This window comes from Zootoca vivipara, chromosome 8 (genome assembly GCF_965207765.1).
Source record: "Zootoca vivipara chromosome 8, rZooViv2.hap1.1, whole genome shotgun sequence".
Classification (NCBI taxonomy): domain Eukaryota; kingdom Metazoa; phylum Chordata; class Lepidosauria; order Squamata; family Lacertidae; genus Zootoca; species Zootoca vivipara.
This window is the reverse complement of record NC_142591.1, coordinates 20,553,465-20,575,067: the sequence shown is the minus strand read 5'-3', so window position 1 is coordinate 20,575,067 and position 21,603 is coordinate 20,553,465. Positions and strand designations below refer to the sequence as shown.

At 47.6% G+C, this 21,603-nt stretch overlaps 1 protein-coding gene across 1 annotated transcript; it reads left to right on the top strand.

Moving 5' to 3' along the window:
* The first annotated feature begins 444 nt into the window (after nt 1–444).
* Nucleotides 445–21,063, top strand: LOC118089947 (uncharacterized protein CXorf65 homolog). Its single transcript, XM_088675992.1, has 6 exons — nt 445–715; nt 6,422–6,508; nt 10,470–10,604; nt 15,694–15,762; nt 19,659–19,786; nt 20,871–21,063. Exons 1-6 carry the CDS (start codon nt 445–447, stop codon nt 20,994–20,996), a joined length of 816 nt encoding a protein of 271 aa, XP_088532118.1. The 3' UTR covers nt 20,997–21,063.
* Nucleotides 21,064–21,603: the final 540 nt, after the last annotated feature.

Here is a 21,603-nt window from a genome sequence, read left to right as displayed (position 1 = left end):
TGCCCTGCGCCACCGGGGGTCTACCTAGAGCCGGCCCTGCCCCCCACCTGACATTTTCAAAGAAATATTTAAACACACGCAAAGTCTAGGGCCCAAACCTGGCCAGGACAATACTCACCCTGTCTCCTAGGATTCACAGCCCACACTTTGCTTCACTCTAACAAGGATAAGTCTCAAAACAGAACAAAAAAGCAAGCTGCGCCAGGCCTGCAAAGAGTCGTGGCTGCAGCAAGATGGCCGCCTACCTTGTCAGGAGAATTTGCTGCCCAGGTTAGAAACATCATGGCTCATTCCTGATCCGTTGCCATGACATCCGGCAAGGGCTTATGCGGGCGCCAAGGAGCACGAGACTCGCTGCGGCGGCTGAGAGGGCGGCGTGGCAGTCGGCAGAGGTGCGGCCAGTAAGCGGGGCGGTTGTTTCGGTTGGCAGGAGATTCTGGCAGCATGGCGTCCAACTTCAACACAGCCTTGGCGGTCTCGGTGGACATTGCTGTCGGCGGCTCCCCCTCGACTTTGGTGCACGAGGCATGCTGGCCCAACGGGGCGAACACCGAGAGCGGCTTTGTGCGCGCCATCCTGGCGCTCCCTAACAAGCTGGACACCACCGTGCGCTTCTTTGAGTGCGGTGACTACTATACGGTGCATGGAAGGGATGCACTGATGGCCACGGCCAACGTCTTCAAGATGCTGGCGCAAGGAAACCGGAAACTTGAAAGTGTTGCGCTTAGCAAGATGAACTTTGAATCTTTTTTGAGGAATCTGCTTTTAATTCGTCGCTACAGGGCTGAGGTGTATAAGAATAAGGTGGGAAATAAATCCACCAAGGAGGGAGAGTGGTATTTGGCATATAAGGGAGTCTCCAGGGAAATTTTGAAGATGTTCTGTTTTCTAACCACGATATGTCATCTTCTGTTGGTGGTGTGGGCATTCGGGTATCCTCAGCTGATGGGCAGAAACTTGTTGGAGTTGAGTTTGTGGATACTTTAATGAGGAAGCTGGAAGTATGTGAGTTTCCAGATAATGACCAGTTCCACCATTCTTACGCAGTTTCTTTTCTTTCAGCAAAGTAAACGGCTCACGTCTATGCCAAACAAAGCTTGAGAAATAACGAAAACGGTCATACCATACCATACTGTTTCAGGCAAAGTTGAACAACATCATGAGGCAAGAACGAGGCAAGAAGCAAGAATGACAGTTGGTCTCTCTGAGTTTAACTGCACAGCTGCAGCAGTTACTCGATTCATTCCAATGGGGCCTGCCTGCAACTCCAGCACAAAGTCCCATTGGAATGAATGGAGGACATACGCTAAGGTTACCAGACAGTCCCCGGATTTACAGCCTTCTCAGCATTCACATGTATGTAGAGAACAATAAGTGTCCCCGGATTCATTGAAAAAAATCTCGTAACGTACGTGCAAGTGAGCCGTTCCCCAGATCACCTCTAGAGCAGAGTTCACGACTCAAGCTTTGAGGAGAATAAGTGGTGAAAACCTTGCTGCAACTCATACACCAAGAAGTACAATGTCTGGATACTTTGTTTGTTGTTTAGTCGTTTAGTCGTGTCCGACTCTTCGTGACCCCATGGACCATAGCACGCCAGGCACTCCTGTCTTCCGCTGCCTCCCGCAGTTTGGTCAGACTCATGTTTGTAGCTTCGAGAACACGGTCCAAGCATCTCATCCTCTGTCGTCCCCTTCTCCTTGTGCCCTCAATCTTTCCCGACATAAGGGTCTTTTCCAGGGAGTCTTCTCTTCTCATGAGGTGGCCAAAGTATTGGAGCCTCAGCTTCATGATCTGTCCTTCCAGTGAGGAAGGACACTATAATACTTGACATAGCCCTTAAGAAATATATACCGTATTTACTCGAGTCTAATGCACCATCAAATCTAATGCACACCCTAATTTTCGCAATGCGATTTGGCCAAAAAAAGAGAGAGGTGTGCGTTAGACTTGAGTAAATACGGGTACATTACCTTTACACCTTAGTAAGAATTAAAATTTGGGAAATGAGAAAAAGCAATAGTGGGGTGTGTGTGTGTGTGCTGTGACAAGTACTAGTCTGCAAATTCTGATAGTTCACTTGCACTCGGAACACATTATTAACTAATGTTAATAGTTAATTAACTATTAATATAATAATAAACAGAATAAACTAATAAACAGAAATGAGTCAGCGTCTGAAAACACGGTAATATGTTTACTAGAGTAAAAATACATAAGCGAGAAAAGAGGATGCAGCCCTTTTTATAATGCGGTGAGTCAAGGTCAGCTTGTTTAAGGCCATAAATCAGAGTGCTTTTTGAATGGAAAGATATGTTTTGACTAATCTAGGAGGATGTTTTAAGAGAAGAACCAGAAATAGAAATGTGCAGGTCAAGAGCAAAGGCAAAAAGGATCGTGTTTCTCAGGTTAGGTATTAAATGGCTGGCTGGTACTGACTCCCAGCTATATATCTGAAGGGCCAGAGGATGCCTGGTTTTAATTTCTCCCGTTAGTATTGATAAATAATTACGTCAGTTAGTAATGCCAAATGCATAAGAGTTTCCGTATCTTGTATTAAACTCTATTTGGGTCTTTTGCATTTAAGTTTACTCAAGGGTAAAAATACATTTTTAACATGCTCAAAATAAAATATCCAATCCAACCCACTATATTTCTTCCATCACTAAAAAATATTATTAGAAAAGAACTCATTTACATATATTCGTTGACCTCCCTAATCCCACTCTTCCTTGAAGAAATTCATTTTATTGATAGTATCACAAAAAAGAGATGGATATTCAAAAAATGAATAAAAAGTAGATTAAAAAAAAAGAGTTTCCGTATCTTAAGGCTGCAGACTTATGCACAGTTAAAAGGAAGTAAATAGTTTTGAACGTAGTGAGATTTGCTTCTGAGTAAATATGCTCAGGGGCTTGCTCTGCATGATTCTCTACGCTCACATAAAAGACGGATGTGTACAAATTCTTCCATTTTGGAGAGCCTAAGTTACACTTTCTAAGGGCAAATCCACTCCATATATTTAAAGCACGCCTGGTGCCCATTTAAAGAGAATTATGGGAGCCACAGTCTAGCAACCTTTGGAAAGTACTAGGTTCTGTATGTGTCTCTTTAGAATTATATGCAGTCTAAATTGGGAATCTCATTCTAAGACCTAAATGAAGTATTTCCAGATCCCAGAAGCTAAACTTTAGCCGCAATCCAGTATGCATCCATGCACACCAAAGATAGCCTACTTTCTTTTGGGCAGGTTTGCGTTACCGTAAAAACCCCTGAAAGCAATGCTTTCCGAAGTAAGTTTCTGAAAGCGATACTTGCTAGGGAAACATTTGATGCCCTCATATTCCTGTTACCAGTCAAGATCACAGTATCGCTTAAAAAAAAACACAAAAAAACACCAGCAGAGTAAATATCTCATTACTAAATAGTAGAGGAAGGTTGGTTTGACATTTAAGGGTAACGACGACCGGTTGCACTTCAGGGCTGACTGAACAAGATACGGTAGATGTCTTTTTATGTAAAAGGAGAAGAGGAAGACTTTTAATCCATCTTCAAATTTCATAGTTTTAATACTAAAAAACTGAGAACTTTTTAAAAAAAACCTGAAGTGAGGCGTTGCAGGTGAGGGATATACGGTCAAAGTGCAATTCCATTAGGTGGAGCAAGATAAAAGGGTCCTTGTTCTGTTACCAGGGAGGGCGACACCATTTTGTGATTTGCCTCAGGTGCCAAAATGCCTTGGGCCAGCCATTGGTTTTTTATTCAATGTTACCAGGTGTCAGTGGTGTAGAGGAGAGGACCTAACTGGGACTTGGGTTTTTTCCTAGAAAAAAATAATCAACAATTTCAGTGTTTTCCTAAACAGCTCAACAACTGGTCCTAGTTCCAGCCTGAGAAGCACATTCCTCTTCTTTCATCTCACTTACTTTGTTCTGTTGAAATTATTCACACTGTTAAGAGGAATTCACATTTGTTACCTTGTGGTGTAATTTAATGAGTCCTATATGCAAAGATGCGGATCAAACCCGCATTCTAGAGAACTTCCTGCACTAGGGACATTGGAAAATTGTTCCCTAGTGGAAAGAAAACCAACCTTAGGAAAGAAACTGGAGAACTACAGAAAAAGCTTAAAACCAAACAAAAACACTGAGGTTTGTGATGATACTACAGTCTTAATCAGGCTGCCTGTTTCCACAAGAGACTCTTGAAGCATATCAGCTGATAGTGGAGAATTAATTGAAATTATAAAAAAAAAATTGTTAAGAGGCGGAGGAAGATAATGGTCTGACCGTGATTAAAGCCCGTGAAGAGCATAATTATTCATTGAATTATGGGAATGAAGAGTTTTGAAGACTATTTCTTGGAATGAGACATAGCCATCAAGAGGAGGGGGAAAAATCCTCACAAAGGAATTAATGACTGATTTAATGCACCAGCTACAAATTACTTCTAATGTCCCTTCCACTCGAGTGAGAGTTAGCACAGCAAAGGCAAAGTGGCGTTGGTGCCATCATCATGGTCTCGAGTTAGAGCATTAGTGCATTTTTCGCACAAAGACGTGCAAGGTTCCCTGAATAGAGCAGCAGGAGCAGGTAAGGGAGCCAGAACTAGAAAGTCCAGAGGTGACCCCCTGAGGCCGAGCAGCCACAGGAACCAGAGCCATGACTGAGTAGACCAGCGGCGCCTGACCCAACAGCCCCGTCACAGCCGGCAGCCCTGGAACAAGAGCCAGAACCAGGAACCCCTACCGAGAGACACCCGAGACCACAGCACATACGTAGGTGACCAGCATACCTCAATGACTAACCTTTCCGGGCACAACGGGAACTTAGAAGGGAGGGGTGTTATGTACTAAGCTTGGATCCTAGAACAATAGGCATGTAGGATCATAGAATGCAACAACTGATTGGCTTGCAGGAGAAGACCAATCAGGCTCCAGGAGGGAAGCAGAATCAGCCAATCAGACGGGACTCATTGTTTAAATAATGTATATAAAAGCCTAAGGTTTGGTGGGAAATTCAATCACTGTTTTACAAGCTACAATAAAGAGCATGGAATCACTGCAGGACTCCGGAGTATATTTCATCCACCCTCTCACCTGCAGGCCATATCTGGTCATGATGATTCTCCAAGTGATGATTCTTTGCTGGCATCGCCCAGATTCTCCAGATCTACGGCCCCATCGCGCTTGCAAGCAGAGAGCAAGTTCAGCTCATGACACTCCTGGATATCTGAAAAACAGGCTGAGAGAGATGTAGATGCAAAAGTTTGAAACACAGTTGCTGCAGCAGCCATGGGAAATTCTTAACACGGCCCGGGCAGGGTGACCGAGCAGGGAGTGTCAGCATAGCAAGCAAAGTGAGCAACAGCAATTGTGTTCCATCAACATCACCACCACCATCATTATTATTTACATTTATATACCACCTTTATATTCCAAGGATCTCAAGGTGGTGCACATTGTTCTCTTCCTCCCCATTTCATCTTCACAACAACCCTGTGAGGTAGGTTAGGCTAAGAGATGGTGACCCAGGGAGCTTCATGTAGGGTTGCCATTTGCCCTCTTTTTCCAGGACACGTCTTCTTTTCCAGGGATTAAATTTCTGTCCAGGTGGATTTTAAAAATTTGCCAAAATGTCTCTATACTTTCTCTATACAAAATGTCTATACTTTCTGGATGAGATGTAGACATAACTGGTGGCTGAGGACTTGATTTCCTCTTCTCTTCTCTAGCTCCCCCCCACCCCCACCCCAGCAATAGATCACAGCTTCTGTAGCCTACATATAGTAGGGATATTTAAAACGAGAGACATCATAGCGTCCTCTTTTTTGCTCTTCAAAATGTGGCAACTACCTTCATGGTCGAGTGGGGATTCAAACCCTGTTCTCCCAGGTCCTAGTCCAACACTCTAACCATTTCGCCACACTGGCTCTCATTATGAGGTTATTCTGAGGTGTCACAATGGCTCCAGGGTGGTTCAGCTGGTCAAGAGTTGCCCAGCTGAACCAAGGGGATTTGGGGAATGTTTATCTGCATTAAATATGGAGGTAAGGGGGAACCTAATAGAAATGAGTCGTAGGAACAGAGGAAGATGCCTTATACTGAGCCAGGCCATTGGTCCATCTAGCTCAGTACTGACCACACTAACTGGCAGCAGCTGTCCTGGATGCTAGTCAGAGGTCTCTCCTAGCCTTGCCTGGATAGAAAACATTGGGGGTTGGGGGAGACTTTCTCATGGAAAGCAGGCCAGTGTCTCTTCTAGCCAGTGATTTTTTTGTTTATTGTGGGGCCCCGCCCGGGCAGACAATGATCTGAATTAGAAATGGCCACAACTTTATTGATTAGAGATATAGGTGGGTTTTTGGCTCAGGCATTGGGTCTGCTGCCCATAGCAACCATCCTTGGCTCCTCTTCTTGCAGACCAACGACAACTGCTGGCGAACATCAACTGCTCAGTCTTGCTCCTAATGCATTACCTGCGCGACAAGGTGGGACTGCACAGGACAGGTGAGATGAGTTCACAAAGAAAGTGGAGCGGCAAACACTGCCCAGTTGGTGGTCAGGAGGCAACAAAGACTGCTTCCCTTTGGTTGACTGTACTACAGATCCTGCAACAGGTAGTGCTGGGTCGGGGTGGGGGTGGGGAATGACATGCCATCTTATCTCCAGGTGGAAAATGACCTGTGTCCACACTGCTTGTGACTTCTATGTACCAGAAGTACAAACTCAAAGGAAGACCCTTGGGCTCTGTTGACTAAGGACTAGAACCTGGCCACCCATGAAGGTCCCTAACCCATCCTTTATTGAGAATATGTACTTTGGAACTCCCATTTTCTTTTCAGCTCCTGTGGCAAACTTTCCTGTTTCAACAAGTGGAGATTTTTAAATCCTATTTTTCATCTGCATTCATCTGATTATTTTGGATATATAAATTGTTTTAATTGTTTTTAGATATGAAATCTACTATATATTTTGGAAGGTTGTTTGTTTGCTACACAACTGGATGCCTTTTAAGACATCATAACCAAATTTTGCATGATGGTTCCTGAGTTCAAGCAGGTTTTCATCTATTTTTGGATAAAACTGGACACCATTTTTGAATGCAGGACCTTTGAGGGGATGGCTCCCCATCTCTGACGTATTTTCCCCAGGGAGGCTTGCATGGTGCAGAGTTGAATGTCTTTTGATGTCAGCGTGTGGAGGCTGGCCCATTAGGGGGCCGCACCTACCATCTTCTTACTTACAAGTAGTCCAGCTGTCTGCCGCCAGCTCTCTCCTCCTTAGTCTGTGTACCTACCATGCTTTTAAACTGCATGTCTTCCCCCAAAGAATCCTGGGAACCTTAGTTTATCCCCTCACAGAGCTATAATTCCCAGAACCCTTAATAAAATGCAGTTCCCATGATTATTTTTTTGGAAAGGAAGACATGTGGAGAAAATTTCCGAAAAGCAGCACTTTGTCCTGGATCTTAAAGGTAAAGGGGCCTCTGACCATCAGGTCCAGTCGTGTCCGACTCTGGGGTTGCGGCGCTCATCTCGCTCTATAGGCCGAGGGAGCCGGCGTTTGTCCGCAGACAGCTTCTGGGTCATGTGGCCAGCATGACAAAGCTGCTTCTGGCAAACCAGAGCAGCGCACGGAAACACCGTTTACCTTCCAGCCTATTTATCTACTTGCACTTTGATGTGCTTTCAAACTGCTAGGTGGGCAGGAGCTGGGACCGAGCAACAGAAGCTCACCCCGTTGCAGGGATTCGAACCGCCGACCTTCTGATCAGCAAGCCCTAGACCCTGTGGTTTAACCCACAGTGCCACCTGGGTGCCTGGATCTTAGGCAAGTCAATTAAAAAAAATGCAATCCTACTATATGTTTAAAGCACTTGTATCACTTTAGTGGTCAGGGGTCCCCCCTCAAAGAATTCTGGGAACTGTAGTTTGTTCAGGGTTTTGAGAATTGTTAGGAGACCCCTAATACCCTCACAGGGCTGTAATTCTCAAGAGTTCTCTGGGAATAAACATTGATTGTTAAAGTCTTTTTTAAAACAAGAAGAAGAAAAAGAAGAATATTCTATTAAATATTTTTCATAATACAATAAGATAATACAATACAATACATAATACAATAAGAAACTAATCTAAATAAAAACAAAAACAGAGAAACAAAGAAGGAAAATACCAAAATGAAACCCAAATAGAAGAAAAGAAAATAATAAAATAAAAATAAAAAGGATTTCCAATTTGCTGTCAGCAAGAAATTACTCAAAATATTCATTGTAGAATGGTACCCAATTGATGAAAGGCAATATTTTCCAAATCTTCTGACCCAAATAGATTAATTCATTTTCCTTTTTACACAAAAAGTCCAAAATGGCTTCTCTAATTATTATTATCTATATAAATAAAAATGTAAATGTTCGTTTGTTCAAAATCGATAATCTCCGAAAGTTCCGGACCGATTGCTTTAAAATCTTGAAACAACATTGCATTCGAATACGGGGGTGCTTTTATATACCTAGGATGAATGGGTCAGGACGGGGTGGGGGATTTTTCAGAACGCGTGTGGGTGGATGAATTTTTTTTGGGGGGGGATGAATGTCTCCAAAATGAAGGGGGACTCTGAAGGTGGGGGGAGGGGGCTCTCCCTACCTTCAATGGAAGCCTGGTTGAGCCACAGCAACGCGTGGCCAGGTACAGCTAGTTAATAATAAATATCAGCAATAGTCTTTCTGTATCAAACATATTAATTGTTAAATTATGTGGGAAATGTAGCTCTGTGAGGGAAATAGAGACTTCCTAACAACTCTCAGAACCCTTAACAAACTGCCGTTCCCAGGATCCTTTAGGCCGGGGAAGCCATTACTGTTTTCTGTGCTTTTGAGCCCTACCAGTCCTAATGGACACCAGTCACCACCAATCCAGATGCAACCCTTTTCTACTTGCCTGAACCTTTCAGGACTTGGGCACACTTCTGCATTTCCACTAAAGACTTATACTCTGTTTTGCATTGAGCCACATTCTGAATAAATTTGACGATTTGAAGTATGCTGCTTTCATTGTTATTGTCTTTAAATGTTTGTAGATCAGGCCCTAGGGGAAAGCTGGCAATTAAATAACCACAATTATGGTACTTTTTCAAGAGCGTATAATGCAAGACTGAGAACAGGAAACTCCTGGCGTAGTTGTGTTCTGTGGGGGTTGACCATAGCTGCCAAGTTATCCCTTTTTTACAGGGATTTCCCCTTATGCTGAATAGGCTTCCTCGCAAGAAAAGCAAAAACTTGGCAGCTATGGGGTTGACCCACAGCCCTTGACCAAAGGAGGAGAGTGTCATGGACTTGTTGGACACAGAAGAATGGTGGGAGGAACCAGTTGGGGAACCCCCAAGGGAACAGGGCTCAGAGCCTGGGGAGTGGTGGTGGGATGACAATGAGTAGTCACAGGGAGAAGTGGGGTGAGACTGGGAAGAGGAATTGTCAGAAGCTAAAGAGGAAAGAGGGTTTAGTGCACAGGGAAAGTCTGTGGCAGGGAGAAGACCAGAAGCAGAGGCTGAAGAGGAGGGAGGCCATGAGGCAGAGATAAATCAGGCTTATGAAGAGTCACAGATGTCCCCCCCCCTCCTGCTGCAACAAACCCCCATCTCCTCCTGTCTCCTAGCCCCAGAAGAGGGCTGAAATGGGCAGAGCAGAAGCAGGCTCCACACAGGTGTAGTCTCTAATTGTTTGGGGAAAACCCTGGTGTAGAAGGGACTTAGATGGCTGTGGGGAGGTAGGGACTTTCAGTTTCAGCAACTGGTTTTTAGGGGTTAAAAACTACAAGGGATGAGCTGCTGTGATCATTAGGCCCATAGCTGCCAAGTTTTCCCTTTTCTCGCGAGGAAGCCTATTCAGCATAAGGGAAAATCCCTGTAAAAAAGGGATAACTTGGCAGCTATGATTAGGCCTGACAGCCAAGTCTGTGATGGTCGTGTTTTTGCCAATAAAGAGTTAATCACCAACTTTGAATGCTGTGATTTACTGCCAGCTCGCTCTTTGACAAAGAGGCAAAGTCCCTGCTTACACAGAGGCATACCTCCCAAGTTCCAGCCTGAGAAATAAGGGACCGGACCGGAAGTAGCAGACTGGAAGTAGCGCTGCCGCCATTTTGGAATTGGGCGGAGCATGCTCAGAAGTGACTTTTGATGCTGCTGTGCCCAGTTCCAAAATGGCTGTCGCACCAGAAGTCGCGCTGCAGCCATTTTGGAACTGGGCACAGCATCATCAAAAGTCGCTTCTGAGCATGCTCCGCCCAATTCCAAAATGGCTGTCGCACCAGAATAAACCGGGGAAAAACAAAAAAATCTGTTTTTTCGGCGGGGAACAGCTGGGAAAACGGGGGTTTCCTGGGGAATACGGGAGAGTTGGCAGCTATGCACAGAGGAAAGGAGGCAAACCCACCCACTCTACTGCCCCCATATCTCTCTGTTCCCTTTTCAGACCCCATTGACCTGTGTGAAGAGAATGGGACCCTGAAACTGCTATTCCTAGTCAAGATTCCAGAAGACAGTGCCAGCAAGTTCCTCACTCCCCGTATGACCTACTACATATGTAAGGTGGAGCGGGGCGCACCAGGTATGTCCAAGGACTAGAATGCCCCCTCCCCCACCTGCACAGCTAGTTCTACAGGTGGTAGCCACAGCTTCCTGAAAGTCATCGCTTCCTTGGCTCCAAATATTCCCTTTCTCAAAGGTGTGGGGGAAGACATATGCAGGCTTCCCACTGGTACAGTAGCACAGCTGGCAGAACTGCTTCAAAGCAAACACAGAGAGCTGCCTCTTGAATTGCTGTTACTTTTTCTTGCCCCATGCAGTCATAAGGTCTATAAACTTAAAAATGAAACCTGACATTTCCTCTGTGGGTGTTGCTGTGTTTTCTTGTGTTGTGCTAACTCATCCTTCTCCAACATAAGGAAGGAGCAGGTAGCAAGCGGAAGGTCCCGGGTTCAATCCCCAGCATCTGCAGGCAGGGCTGGGGACCCCCCCCCAACAGCCTGAAACCCACCAAACTTTTGAGGAGGAGCTGTGACTCAGTGGCAGGACATCTCCTTTACATGCAGAAGGTCCCAGGTTCATCTCTAGGTAGGGAATATATGCAGCCCCAAATCCTAGAGAACCTCTACCAGTCAATTTAGACAATATTGAACTTGATGGACCAATGGATCTGAGTATAAAGGCAGTTTCTTCAGATATCTTCAGATATTTCAGGCAACAAATCCCACCAGTCTCAGCCAGCATGGGCTGTAACCCAAAACATCTCGGAGGACCCCAGTTTAGGGAAGTTTTATTAGCACCTTGACTGTGCTTGCTGATCTGCTGATAATTCAGCTTCATTTTCTCGCTGGCAGTGTTTATTATTATTATTATTATTATTATTATTATTATTATTATTATTATTTATTGGGTCATTTACCCCAGTATATTTTTGATTTTATGGGTTGTTCTGTGTAGCACGCAACAGGGAATTTTGTGTGGCGATACCCCGATCCCTCCCAGAATAAATAAAGACACAGGACACATTGCATAAGGTTAATGGGCGTAAAAGGCCACAACTTTATTGATTACGGATGTAGAGAGGTATTGGCTTAGGCATTGGATCTAACCATCTATATCCGACTCCAGCCCGCTCTGCTGGCAGTCTGTGAAGGGTTAACCACCGCTGGGTGAGCCCTGCGATGCAGATCAACTAGGAACTCACCCTGGGGCCACCATTAGGGGGCGTGCCTTGGGCCCTCACCTACCACGGCTTCGGACATGGCCACGCCCCTGGACTCCTTAAGGGAGTACCCTTCAGCATTTTGGGGGAGGTGATGGCAACAACCTCCCCCCCCCGCCCTGTACCCTTTCAGAGATAATCCAATGCCTACCGCCAAAAACCAAAGTTGTGACGAGTTGCTACAAGGTAGGCGAAAACCACCAGGTCGCAGCCAATTCGCCAAGTGGGAAAATTCCTACCAGGCCCCTCAACGGTGACCAACCGAGGCCCATAGCAATGTCAAGATTAGAGCCCTGCCTAAAGGGAGGGTGGGCGGGAAAAAACGAAGCGGCTGGGGGTCAGGAAAGAAAGGCTGAACCCCTGGCCGCGCGCTCGCTTAAATCGGCGAGCTACGCCCCCCCTGGAGCGTCCGGATTGGATGCATCGAGGGAGTGCCGCGTCCAGGAGCCAGCCAATGGGCTGGGAGGATGGCAACCATCCCCCCAGCACGTGCTCGGGCTCATGGTGCCCACAATCTCCCCTCCTTCTACGGCGGAAGGGACTTTAAGGTATGTGTGTGAGTGCCTTAGCTGGCATATGCAAAAGAGCAATGGCCATTTCTTGTGTCTCGTTCAAGGTGCCACTTACCCACCTCTGATCAGGAAGCTGCTTCTTAACTTATGCAATATATTATAATGAGCTATACTGTTAGTATTATCTGCTCTGACCAGCAGTGGCATTCCAGGGTCAACAGCAAAGCTTCCCCCATGACCTTTTACCTGCCATTTAACTAGCAATACCAGGAACTGAACTCGGACCCCAGGGGACTTTGATGCAGAAGGACCCAGGTTCAAACTCCAATAGCAACTGCAGGGCTGAGAGAGACTACCTGCCCGAAACCCTGGAGAGCTGCTGCCAGTCAGAGTAGACAATCCTGAGCTAGATGGACCAATGGGCTACTCTGGTATGATGCAGCTTCCTTTGTCCTGAATGCTTGGCAGGTGCTCTTCTACAGAGCTATGGGATCTCCCCCCCCCCCCATGGACTCTTGCCTGGTACTCCATACCTGTTGCACCTGATGCCTTCCAGAAACTTGGGGGCTACAAATTAAAATTCTTAAGGGAAAAGGCAGTCCAAAGCATCTAGACTTGCCAGACAGATTGGGGAAGGTTGCCTTGTGTGAGGAGTAGCAAGGAGCCACTAAAGGGTTAAGCTGGTTTGCTGTGTCGCCTGACCACTGGGAAGGAGGGAGTAATTCAGTTCCTACATAAGGGAATGCTTCTTTGTACTGTGTGTAAATCGGTTTCGTTTTTTGCCTGGCAAGAGAGCAGTCATGCCTTGTCTCTCGCTGGAGGCTGATGTTTTATTGCTCTGTAAATAAAGCAATTAGTTTAGAAGACAGACGATATCTGTGTGATTAATGTGTGCTGCTTCTTGTAGTTCACACAAAGCTTCCAGTTGCGCAAGAGGAAGAGCAGGAGATGATTTACTTTGCTATTTTTTGCCAAGGTCCACAGCTACTAAGGAAGCGGACTGGACTGCTGTGATGTTTGGCAAAGCCCCTAATGAGCTAATTAACTACTCATTAGGAGGAAACTTAACACCTTGTACCAGGTTTCTGCCAGCTTACCTCTTCAGAAGGAGAGCCAGTAGGGGCTGGAGGTTCAAACTCCCACTTGGCCACACAGTCTCTGCCTCTCAACCTCACCTGCCTAACAGGGTTATTGTGGGGATTAAATGAGGAGGGGGAGAACTTTCCCAATTAATGCAGCCTGATGGGAGATGGAGAGCCTCCCGGCCATCTGCACCAACCTGGGCTGCACCTGGAATGGGATTATCAAGGAATATAAAGCAGTGGCTTCCCCTTTATAACTGCAGGTGCTTCATGGCAATGCTTTGTGGAACGGACTTTTCTAATCTTTCGGAGACCGCAGAGAAATCTCCCTCCAGCTGTAGCCTAGCCAGGGCTGCATCTGCCACAATTCTGGATGTGCAGAGCAAAAAAAAGAGCACAGGGCAGGGTCCTGAGTGCAGGATTTGGCTTTCTGTGAATCTTGGCTTCCATTAAAGAACAAATTCCTAGCCCCTGTAAAAGCAAAAGATACTCAGAAATGTTTGGATGGTGACGAAATCTCAGAAGCTAGAGGGGTGGCTGAACGAGAGTTCTGGATGCTAGTACTGTAGGTAGAATTTTGTTCTTCAGTGTCACGCTAGTCTTGAGGGTGAGCGAACTGAGAACTCATGGTGCAAGACAAATGTGTGTGTTTAATTGGCACAATCTGCAGGTTGTCCAGGGGGCAGGTTAGGGAATGCAGCTGCTCTTGGCACCAAAATTTGGCTTGATAGGGTGGAATCTCCCTCTCTTTTCTTTCATTGCGCACCTGGTCCTCCTGTTTATCGTCTTCTCCTAATCTAATTGTAAACATTAAAGAATGCTCATAAGGGGGGAGCAAGACCATGCATGCCTCCCACCCACTCAAGGCTGGTTGGTCCACTTGGGGGGGGGAGAGGTCAGGGCATTTGTGCAGCCGAGGCTTTCTCAGTCGACAGCTGCGACTCTAACCATGTAGCCCTTCCTTACTCATGCCCAAGGCCGGCGCGTCCATGAAGGCGAACTAGACAGTTGCCTAGGGCGCCAAAATGGAGGGGGCGCTGGCCAGCCTGCCGCCTGCCTGCCGTGCCCAGAAGGGAGAGCGAGGGGTCTGCCAGCGCCTTGCCTCTCCGCCAGCACGGCGAGCAAGAGCGCAACAACGCACCGCCGGGGCTGCAGACAGGCAGGAGAGCGCCTGCCGCAGCACCCAGAATCTCTGGGCTGCAACAGGCGCTTGCGGAGGCTGGGACCGCCACACCCCACCACCCGCGCCACCCCACCCGGGGCTGGGGAAGGGACCTGGCAGGCAGGGCCGCCTTCGCACCTCTCTGCCTCTGGGGCCGCTTACCTTCCGTGCTGGCCGCCCCTCGGGGCGATGGCGGGAGAGCGAGTGGGGAATGAGGGGCACAGCGCTGAAGCAGCGCAGGACTCTGCACGCCCTTCCAGCGCTCCGGTTGTAGACCCTCGCGCCTGCCCGCCCCCGCCCGCCCTGGTCCCGCTGCCTCGGGACTCCCCGAGGGAGCAGATTGAGGAGGGTTGGGGAGGGGGGCATGTGCCAATCGAGGCGGTGAGTGGCGGCGGCGGAACCGTGGGGCTTGGTGGCTGGGTGCACCCCACCGGCCATCTAGCGGTGTGCAGGGAGGGGGGAGGGCGCCGGCGGGGCCGCACGGCTGTGCTCGCTGGGGCGCCCCTGGGGGGCTGGCGTCCTGTGGTTGAAGTATGATTGGCCGGGGGATGGGGCGCCAGAAGGTGATCTCGCCTAGGGCGCAAAACACCCTAGCACTGGCCCTGCTCATGCCAGATGTGTCGCTTCCGCTGGCCTGCAGGTACAGTCCTCTTCACGGAACACATGAACTCCCCTCTTGGGTCTTTGTGGCTGTGGATTTCCGCGTCCTTCTGGCGTAAAGGGTCTATGTCTCTTTCCTCCTCCTTGCACTGCAGATGGGTGCAGTGCTGATTCAAGAGCTGATTTTGACCATCCTCCTTTGAACTCCTTCCTTGTGTGTTCAGGCGATTCTCCCTTAGGGACAGAACCTTCATGGCCCCTGCCTGGGGAAGTTGTTTCCGGGAACTTTAGTTGTGATTCCTGCATTGAAGGGGGTTGGACTAGATGACCCTTGGGGGTCCCTTCCAACTTTACGGTTTTATGATTCTATGTAGGCCCCGTTGAGCTCCTGGGAGAAGAAGGCAGGATATAAATGCAATAAATAAATATAAAGTAAATAAAAGGCAAATGGCAATTAGCTGCAGGCTGGTAGAAACCAGCCGAGAGCATTCTCCCAACTTGTATCTAGGAATGCAGAGCACTTAGTCCAGGTTCCATGTTGCAAATGCATTGCAAAGTGTCAAAGCGAGTAACACAGGGTTCTCTCTTTGCAGGGTCGAAACATGAACACAGCTTCCGGGCCTTTCACCCTATGTACAAGCACCCTCCAATAGAATTATTGGGTAGGAACTCACAGGACTTAAACTTCTCTTCTCAGTGTATCAGAACGCAACTCTGAAACCTATGAAGTCAGGGCAAGTAAAAGTAGCCCCTTTTACATTTCCTTCCCCTGTGAGCAACACCGTATAGGAGGAAGGGGCTAGAAAGAGGTTTTTCTCACCCTCTCTCACAGTGATAAGAGAGGTGCTGGAAATCACCACGAACGCCTCCCTCCTTGTTCTCTTAGAATGGCAATGGCGCCCACCTGGGATGTGCTGGACTCCACATCAGGGGGGGGGGGGAGCCTTGCTCTCTCATATTAAAACTCAGTGGGGTTATGCTTGTTGTTGTTTAGTCGTTTAGTCGTGTCCGACTCTTCGTGACCCCATGGACCATAGCACGCCAGGCACTCCTGTCTTGCACTGCCTCCCGCAGTTTGGTCAAACTCATGTTCGTAGCTTCGAGAACACTGTCCAACCATCTCGTCCTCTGTCGTCCCCTTCTCCTAGTGCCCTCAATCTTTCCCAACATCAGGGTCTTTTCCAGCGGGGTTATGCAATGAAGCCAAATGGTGGGAGATTTGGGACATACAAAAGGAAACAGAGCAGAATTGAACTATGGGACTCTGTACTGTAAGATATACTGCTGGCTGCCAACGTGGATGACTTTAAAGGGGTTTCAAACAAGTCTGTGGGGGTTAAAGCTATCAGCGGCTCCCAGCCATGCATTTTCTACAGTGCTGGAGGCAGTGTGCCACTGGATTCCAGTTGCCAAGGATCACAAGTAGCAGGGGCGCTGACTCCTAGGGCATAGCTGCCAAGTCTCCCGTTTTCCCCGGGAATCCCGCGTTTTTACTTACCTTTTCCCAGTGGTCCCCCGTATCACTTCATCTCCCATTTTTCTCCATTATTTTCTCCTGCCGGCGGCCATTTTATTTCTTTCTGATTTGCCCTTCTATGGGCACAAAAAATGGCCACCGGCGGCTTCAAAAGTCGCATCTACGCATGACCGGAAGTGCGTAGATACGACTTCCGGTGTCGACGGCGGCCATTTTGGTGCCCATAGATGGGCGGGGCGACACCGGAAGTTGCGTCAACACACTTCCGGTCATGCGTAGAAGCTACTTTTGAAGCCGGCGGTGGCCATTTTTGGTGCCCATAGAAGGGCAAAGCGACACCGGAAGTTACGCCGACGCAACTTCCGGTGTCACATGGCTGCCGGTCCCGGATTCTGCAGTCCGGGACTTGGAAGGTAAGCTCCTAGGGGCTGAACCCCTTTGACCCCCCCATATTTGTTAGCAGGGGGCTGAGCCCCCTCAATATTTGTTCAAACATCGTGCATGATATCACAATGTCGTACGTGATACCCAGAGGTGATGCTGTCGTGCAAGTCAGCAACACTGCAGCTCCTCCTCCTGCTGCTGTGGACGGAAAGCACCCCCTGGTGTCCAGGTGTCACTCATGACATGGTGGTGTCACATAACATCAGCTCGCCCAGCGCTTTCCTGAGTCGGCGCACCTGACAAATAGGAGGAACGCGCTGTTGAACTTGCCTCCTGCTTTCAGACTTTCCCGTCAAGGCCCCTCCCTGTTTGGCCGCTGTGATAACAAAACGTTGGACTAGACAGGCCTTTGGTCTGACCCAGCAACCAGGCTCCTCCTCTAACATTTATTTGTTTTGTTTCATGAAATTTATATAAAGCACTCCTTGACTGCCCAAACCCCAAAACACAGGAAACCTCAAAGAAGTCTGAAAGAAAGGAAAATAAAACAATGAAATTATCTGGAAAAGAGAAAGTCAAAAACAAGAAGTATTTAAATATTTAGTAAGCTAAAAAAAACCAGGTTAAAATACATGTCAACGTTGTACATGTCTGGGTTAGGCTTGCTGAAATAAATTCTTTTTCAGCAGGTGCTGAAAAGGACACAGTGAGGGCAGCTGCCTGATGTCAATATAGTGGTACCTCGGTTTACGAACCTAATCCATTCCGGAAGTCTGTCCTTAAACCGAAACTGTTCTTAAACCGAGTTGCGCTTTCCCTAATGAGGCCTCCCACCGCCAGTGCCCTTCCACTGTTCAGATTCTGTTCTTAGACCAAGGTAAAGTTCGCAAACTGGGACACTACTTCCAGTTTTGCGGAGTTTGTAAACCAAATCGTTAGTAAGCAGAGCTGTTCTTAGACCGAGGTACCACGGTAGGCAGGTTATTCCAATGTGTAGCTGTTCTTTTGTCCCTGCAAATCACAGACCAGGGATAGAAGGCAGAGCTTTTAGATCTCCAAGTGGTGGTATATTCCAATCTAGACAGACTTTGACACCTAGCATCTTTTTATTATTTTTATAAATAGAACTGACTGCATGTTGGTTTATTGTCTAATCTAGGAGTCTTGGATCTCTGTTGTGGCTTGAAGGAAGGCTAGAGCAAAGCAGAGTGTTGTGAGTTTGTGGGGCAGGGCGGGGGTGGTGGTGGCATAGCTGTCAAGTTTTCCCTTTTCTCGCAAGGAAGCCTATTCAGCGTAAGGGAATTTCCCTTAAAAAAGGGGAGAACTTGACAGCTATGGGTGGTGGTTAGGCTGTGGTGGTTGGTACAGTTCTATTCTTGGATCCAGCAAGGACTCAATTATTGGAATAGCTAGGCTGCTTCTTGGTAATGGCCTAAGTATAGGTCTTAAAGGTAACAAAGGAAGTGGCTCTGTGCCAGAGAGCAAATGGACTAGATGGGCCATTGGCCTGATCCAGCTATGGAGTAGGCTTGTTCTCTGTTGCTCAGAATGGTCTGGAGATATCTCTATCTATCTATCTATCTATCTATCTATCTATCTATCTATCTATCTATCTATCTAATCTATCATCTGTCTCTGTGGGGTGCAGAAAGAATCTGTTGGGTAAGAGTGCTGGTTGAAATAATAATGAAACATAGGTTTTATTACTCCTAGTAAACAAAGCTATTCTGAGTACAAGCTCCCATGTGCCCGTCATGGAATCATGAGGTCAGCTAAAAGGAAGGTCCAACCCTAACACTAACTGAAGCAGCAGCAGAAAGGAAGTTAAGCCTGAGAGAGAGAAAACGATCAGCTGGTAGTCACACAAGAAGGAATCAGTCAGGGTCCGAGCCTCCATCCCACCTCTCTAACTTATTGCAAGCATCATTGCTTTGCACCCAACAAGGCTGAACAGCAAGAGAAACTTCAGAACGATCAGAGCTGTTCAACAACAGGACAGCATGCCTTGGAAGGTGGTGGCTCTCCTTCCCTGGAGGCTTCTGAGCATCTGTCAGGTGACCATCTGCCAGGGATACTGTAGTTGTAATCTTCCAACACTGAGCTGGGGTGGGGGTTTGACTTGATGTCCTCCAGGGTCCCTTCCAACTGAGAAGAATGCTATGTCACTATGATTCTCCAGTGAACACCAGGTCGGCCTTAAGCTGACCCTGAACTACTTCTCCACACTGATCTGCCTCTCCAGTTGCTCACTCGGAGCAGAGGTTGCCTTTTAAGCTCAGCCAATCACTGTATCTCCCACAGCCTCAGGCCCCACTTCTGTAAAATGGCACTTAGAGGGATGCTCACACCCACACCGTACCTTGAAAGCACACAACCTCCCCCCAAAGAAACCTGGGAACTGTAGTTTGTTAAGGGTGCTGGAAATTATACTTCTGAGTGGTAAACTACAGTTCCCAGGATTATTTGGTGGCCACTGCTAAAAATGTATGGAGTGGATGTGGCCCAGCCTCACCAGGGTGGTTGTGAAGCAGAGAACAAGTTTGATTTAAAAACAACAACAACGTTTGGGAAATTGCAATTGCTGCATGCACTGTGACAGGCCATAACGCTGTGTTTGGGGCGATGGTGCAGCCAGCTGGGCTTTTCGAGGCTGCAGCAGGGTCCTCTTCCCACTGAGCGTCTCTGCTTGCCCTTCAGACTCCTTGCGCAACCAGTGTGACTTCCTTGAGAAAAACCGCCTCAAGATTCTCAAGAGCTCAGATGGCAAGAAGCCCATAACCATGGAATCAATCCTGTCGTGCATGGCAGCGGCAAATCAGATGGTGGTGAGGCACTCATTTTCACCTGGGGGGGGGGGGCAGATCCAGCTAATTTTGGCCCTGTATAGCTTGACTGACGTGACTCGAGGGACTTGCCATGCACTTACCCCTCTCTTGTCTAGACTCCATCTAGGCAAGCAAAAGGGCATTGTCAGAGCTCAATGACTTGTTTGAGCCAGGTAAAAACACCCAGGGAGGGTGTGAAGCAGGGCTGGTGAGAGGCATGGCCTGGGGAGGAAGAGGGTGTGGCTGGGCAGGGGTGCAGTGCTAGGGGAGAATTCTGCGGGCTTGACAGAGAGGCCTGGTGCCCTGAGTTTTCTCACCTCTGGTTTAGCATCCTATCTCTTTTCATGTTCATCACCCTGTAGCCTTTGTACTCCAAAAACTGTGTGATCTTTTCAACTCAATTCACCCAAGCTGCAAGGTTTGTTAACAGGTTAGGCTAAGAGATGGGTACTAGCCCAAGGCCCCCCAGTGAGCTGCGTGGTTTTGGGATTTGAACCCTCCTTTCCCAGGTTTTAGCCTGACACTCTAACCATTATGCAACATTGGTTCCTAACTTTTGAACTTTGGACCCCAAATTTTCCCTCCTGATTTCTCTTTAACCGAGTGAAGAATTGCCTTCTCGACTTTTAAATCAGTGGAGGAGGGCAGGGCTGTTGGAGAGTAGATGGATGCAACCAACAGTCAAGGGATGGGGAGCCTTCAGCCATGTGCAATAGCAGAGAGAATGGTGGGGGAAAGAGAGGTACTTGTTTGGAGCACTGGGGTGTTATGGGCACACCCCTGCTTTCACCTGAGAGCCAGTGGTGGCATAGTGTCAGATTAGGACCTGGGAGACCAGGGTTCTAATTCCCACTTGGCCACATGAAACTGACTGGGTGAGCTTGGGTTGTTGTTGTGGAGATTAAATGAGGAAGGGGGAACCACGTAAACCACCTTGAGCTCCCTGGATATAAAGTTGAACTATGGATGGATGGATGGATGGATGGATGGATGGATGTTGGGTTCTTGCCACCTCCGCTTCCTTCAACGGCCACTGCTGCTGCACCCTCAACTCTGTTGATCTGTGTTTGTCTCCTATGCCCAGGGGAAAATCGCTGGGAAGTCTGGGGCCACTTCGTCTGGCAACCTAGATGAGGAGGGCCAGCCTCGTAAGACGACCACAGCAGCAAGAACCAGATGGGAGACAAGCAAGAAGGATAAGCATCGCTGAGGACTGAAGGTGATGCCCAGAGGGAGCTGCAGCCCACCACTGTGAATAAAGGCACCTTTGGACCTGAGTCACCCCTGGCTCCTTCTCTTCGGGAGTGCTGCTGCAGTGTTGGGCGGAATGGGGAGCTGCCCTTTGAAGCACACACACACACACACATATATATATATATATATTCCCAATAGGGAAGGGGAAAAGAAAATATACCTTTCTGCATTCTGCAAATGCTAGCCCTTCCCTTAAAAAATCCTGAGAGGAAGTAGCTATAGTCTTCCTGTTGAACCTTTAACTGTCTCATCATGACAGACATAGGTCTAGATTTTTGTTTCTGACCTGACCTGCTGTATTTTCAGTAGAATTTTAGAATAATTCACTGCTGTTGCTGTACCCAGAACTACCCAGGAAGGAAATAATAATTGGATTATTAGTCATCGTGCCTGACCATGGCAATTTCCCCTTCCAACCTATTAATTTCCTAACAGGCTAGGCAGGAAGCTAAATATATACCAGCGTTTTCAGTGCTTAAGCTGGCTTTTCTAACTCACTTCAGAATGTGCTCGGCATGCCTGTCGGATTTGTAAAAATGCTACCAGCAGTTTGCCACTCGAGC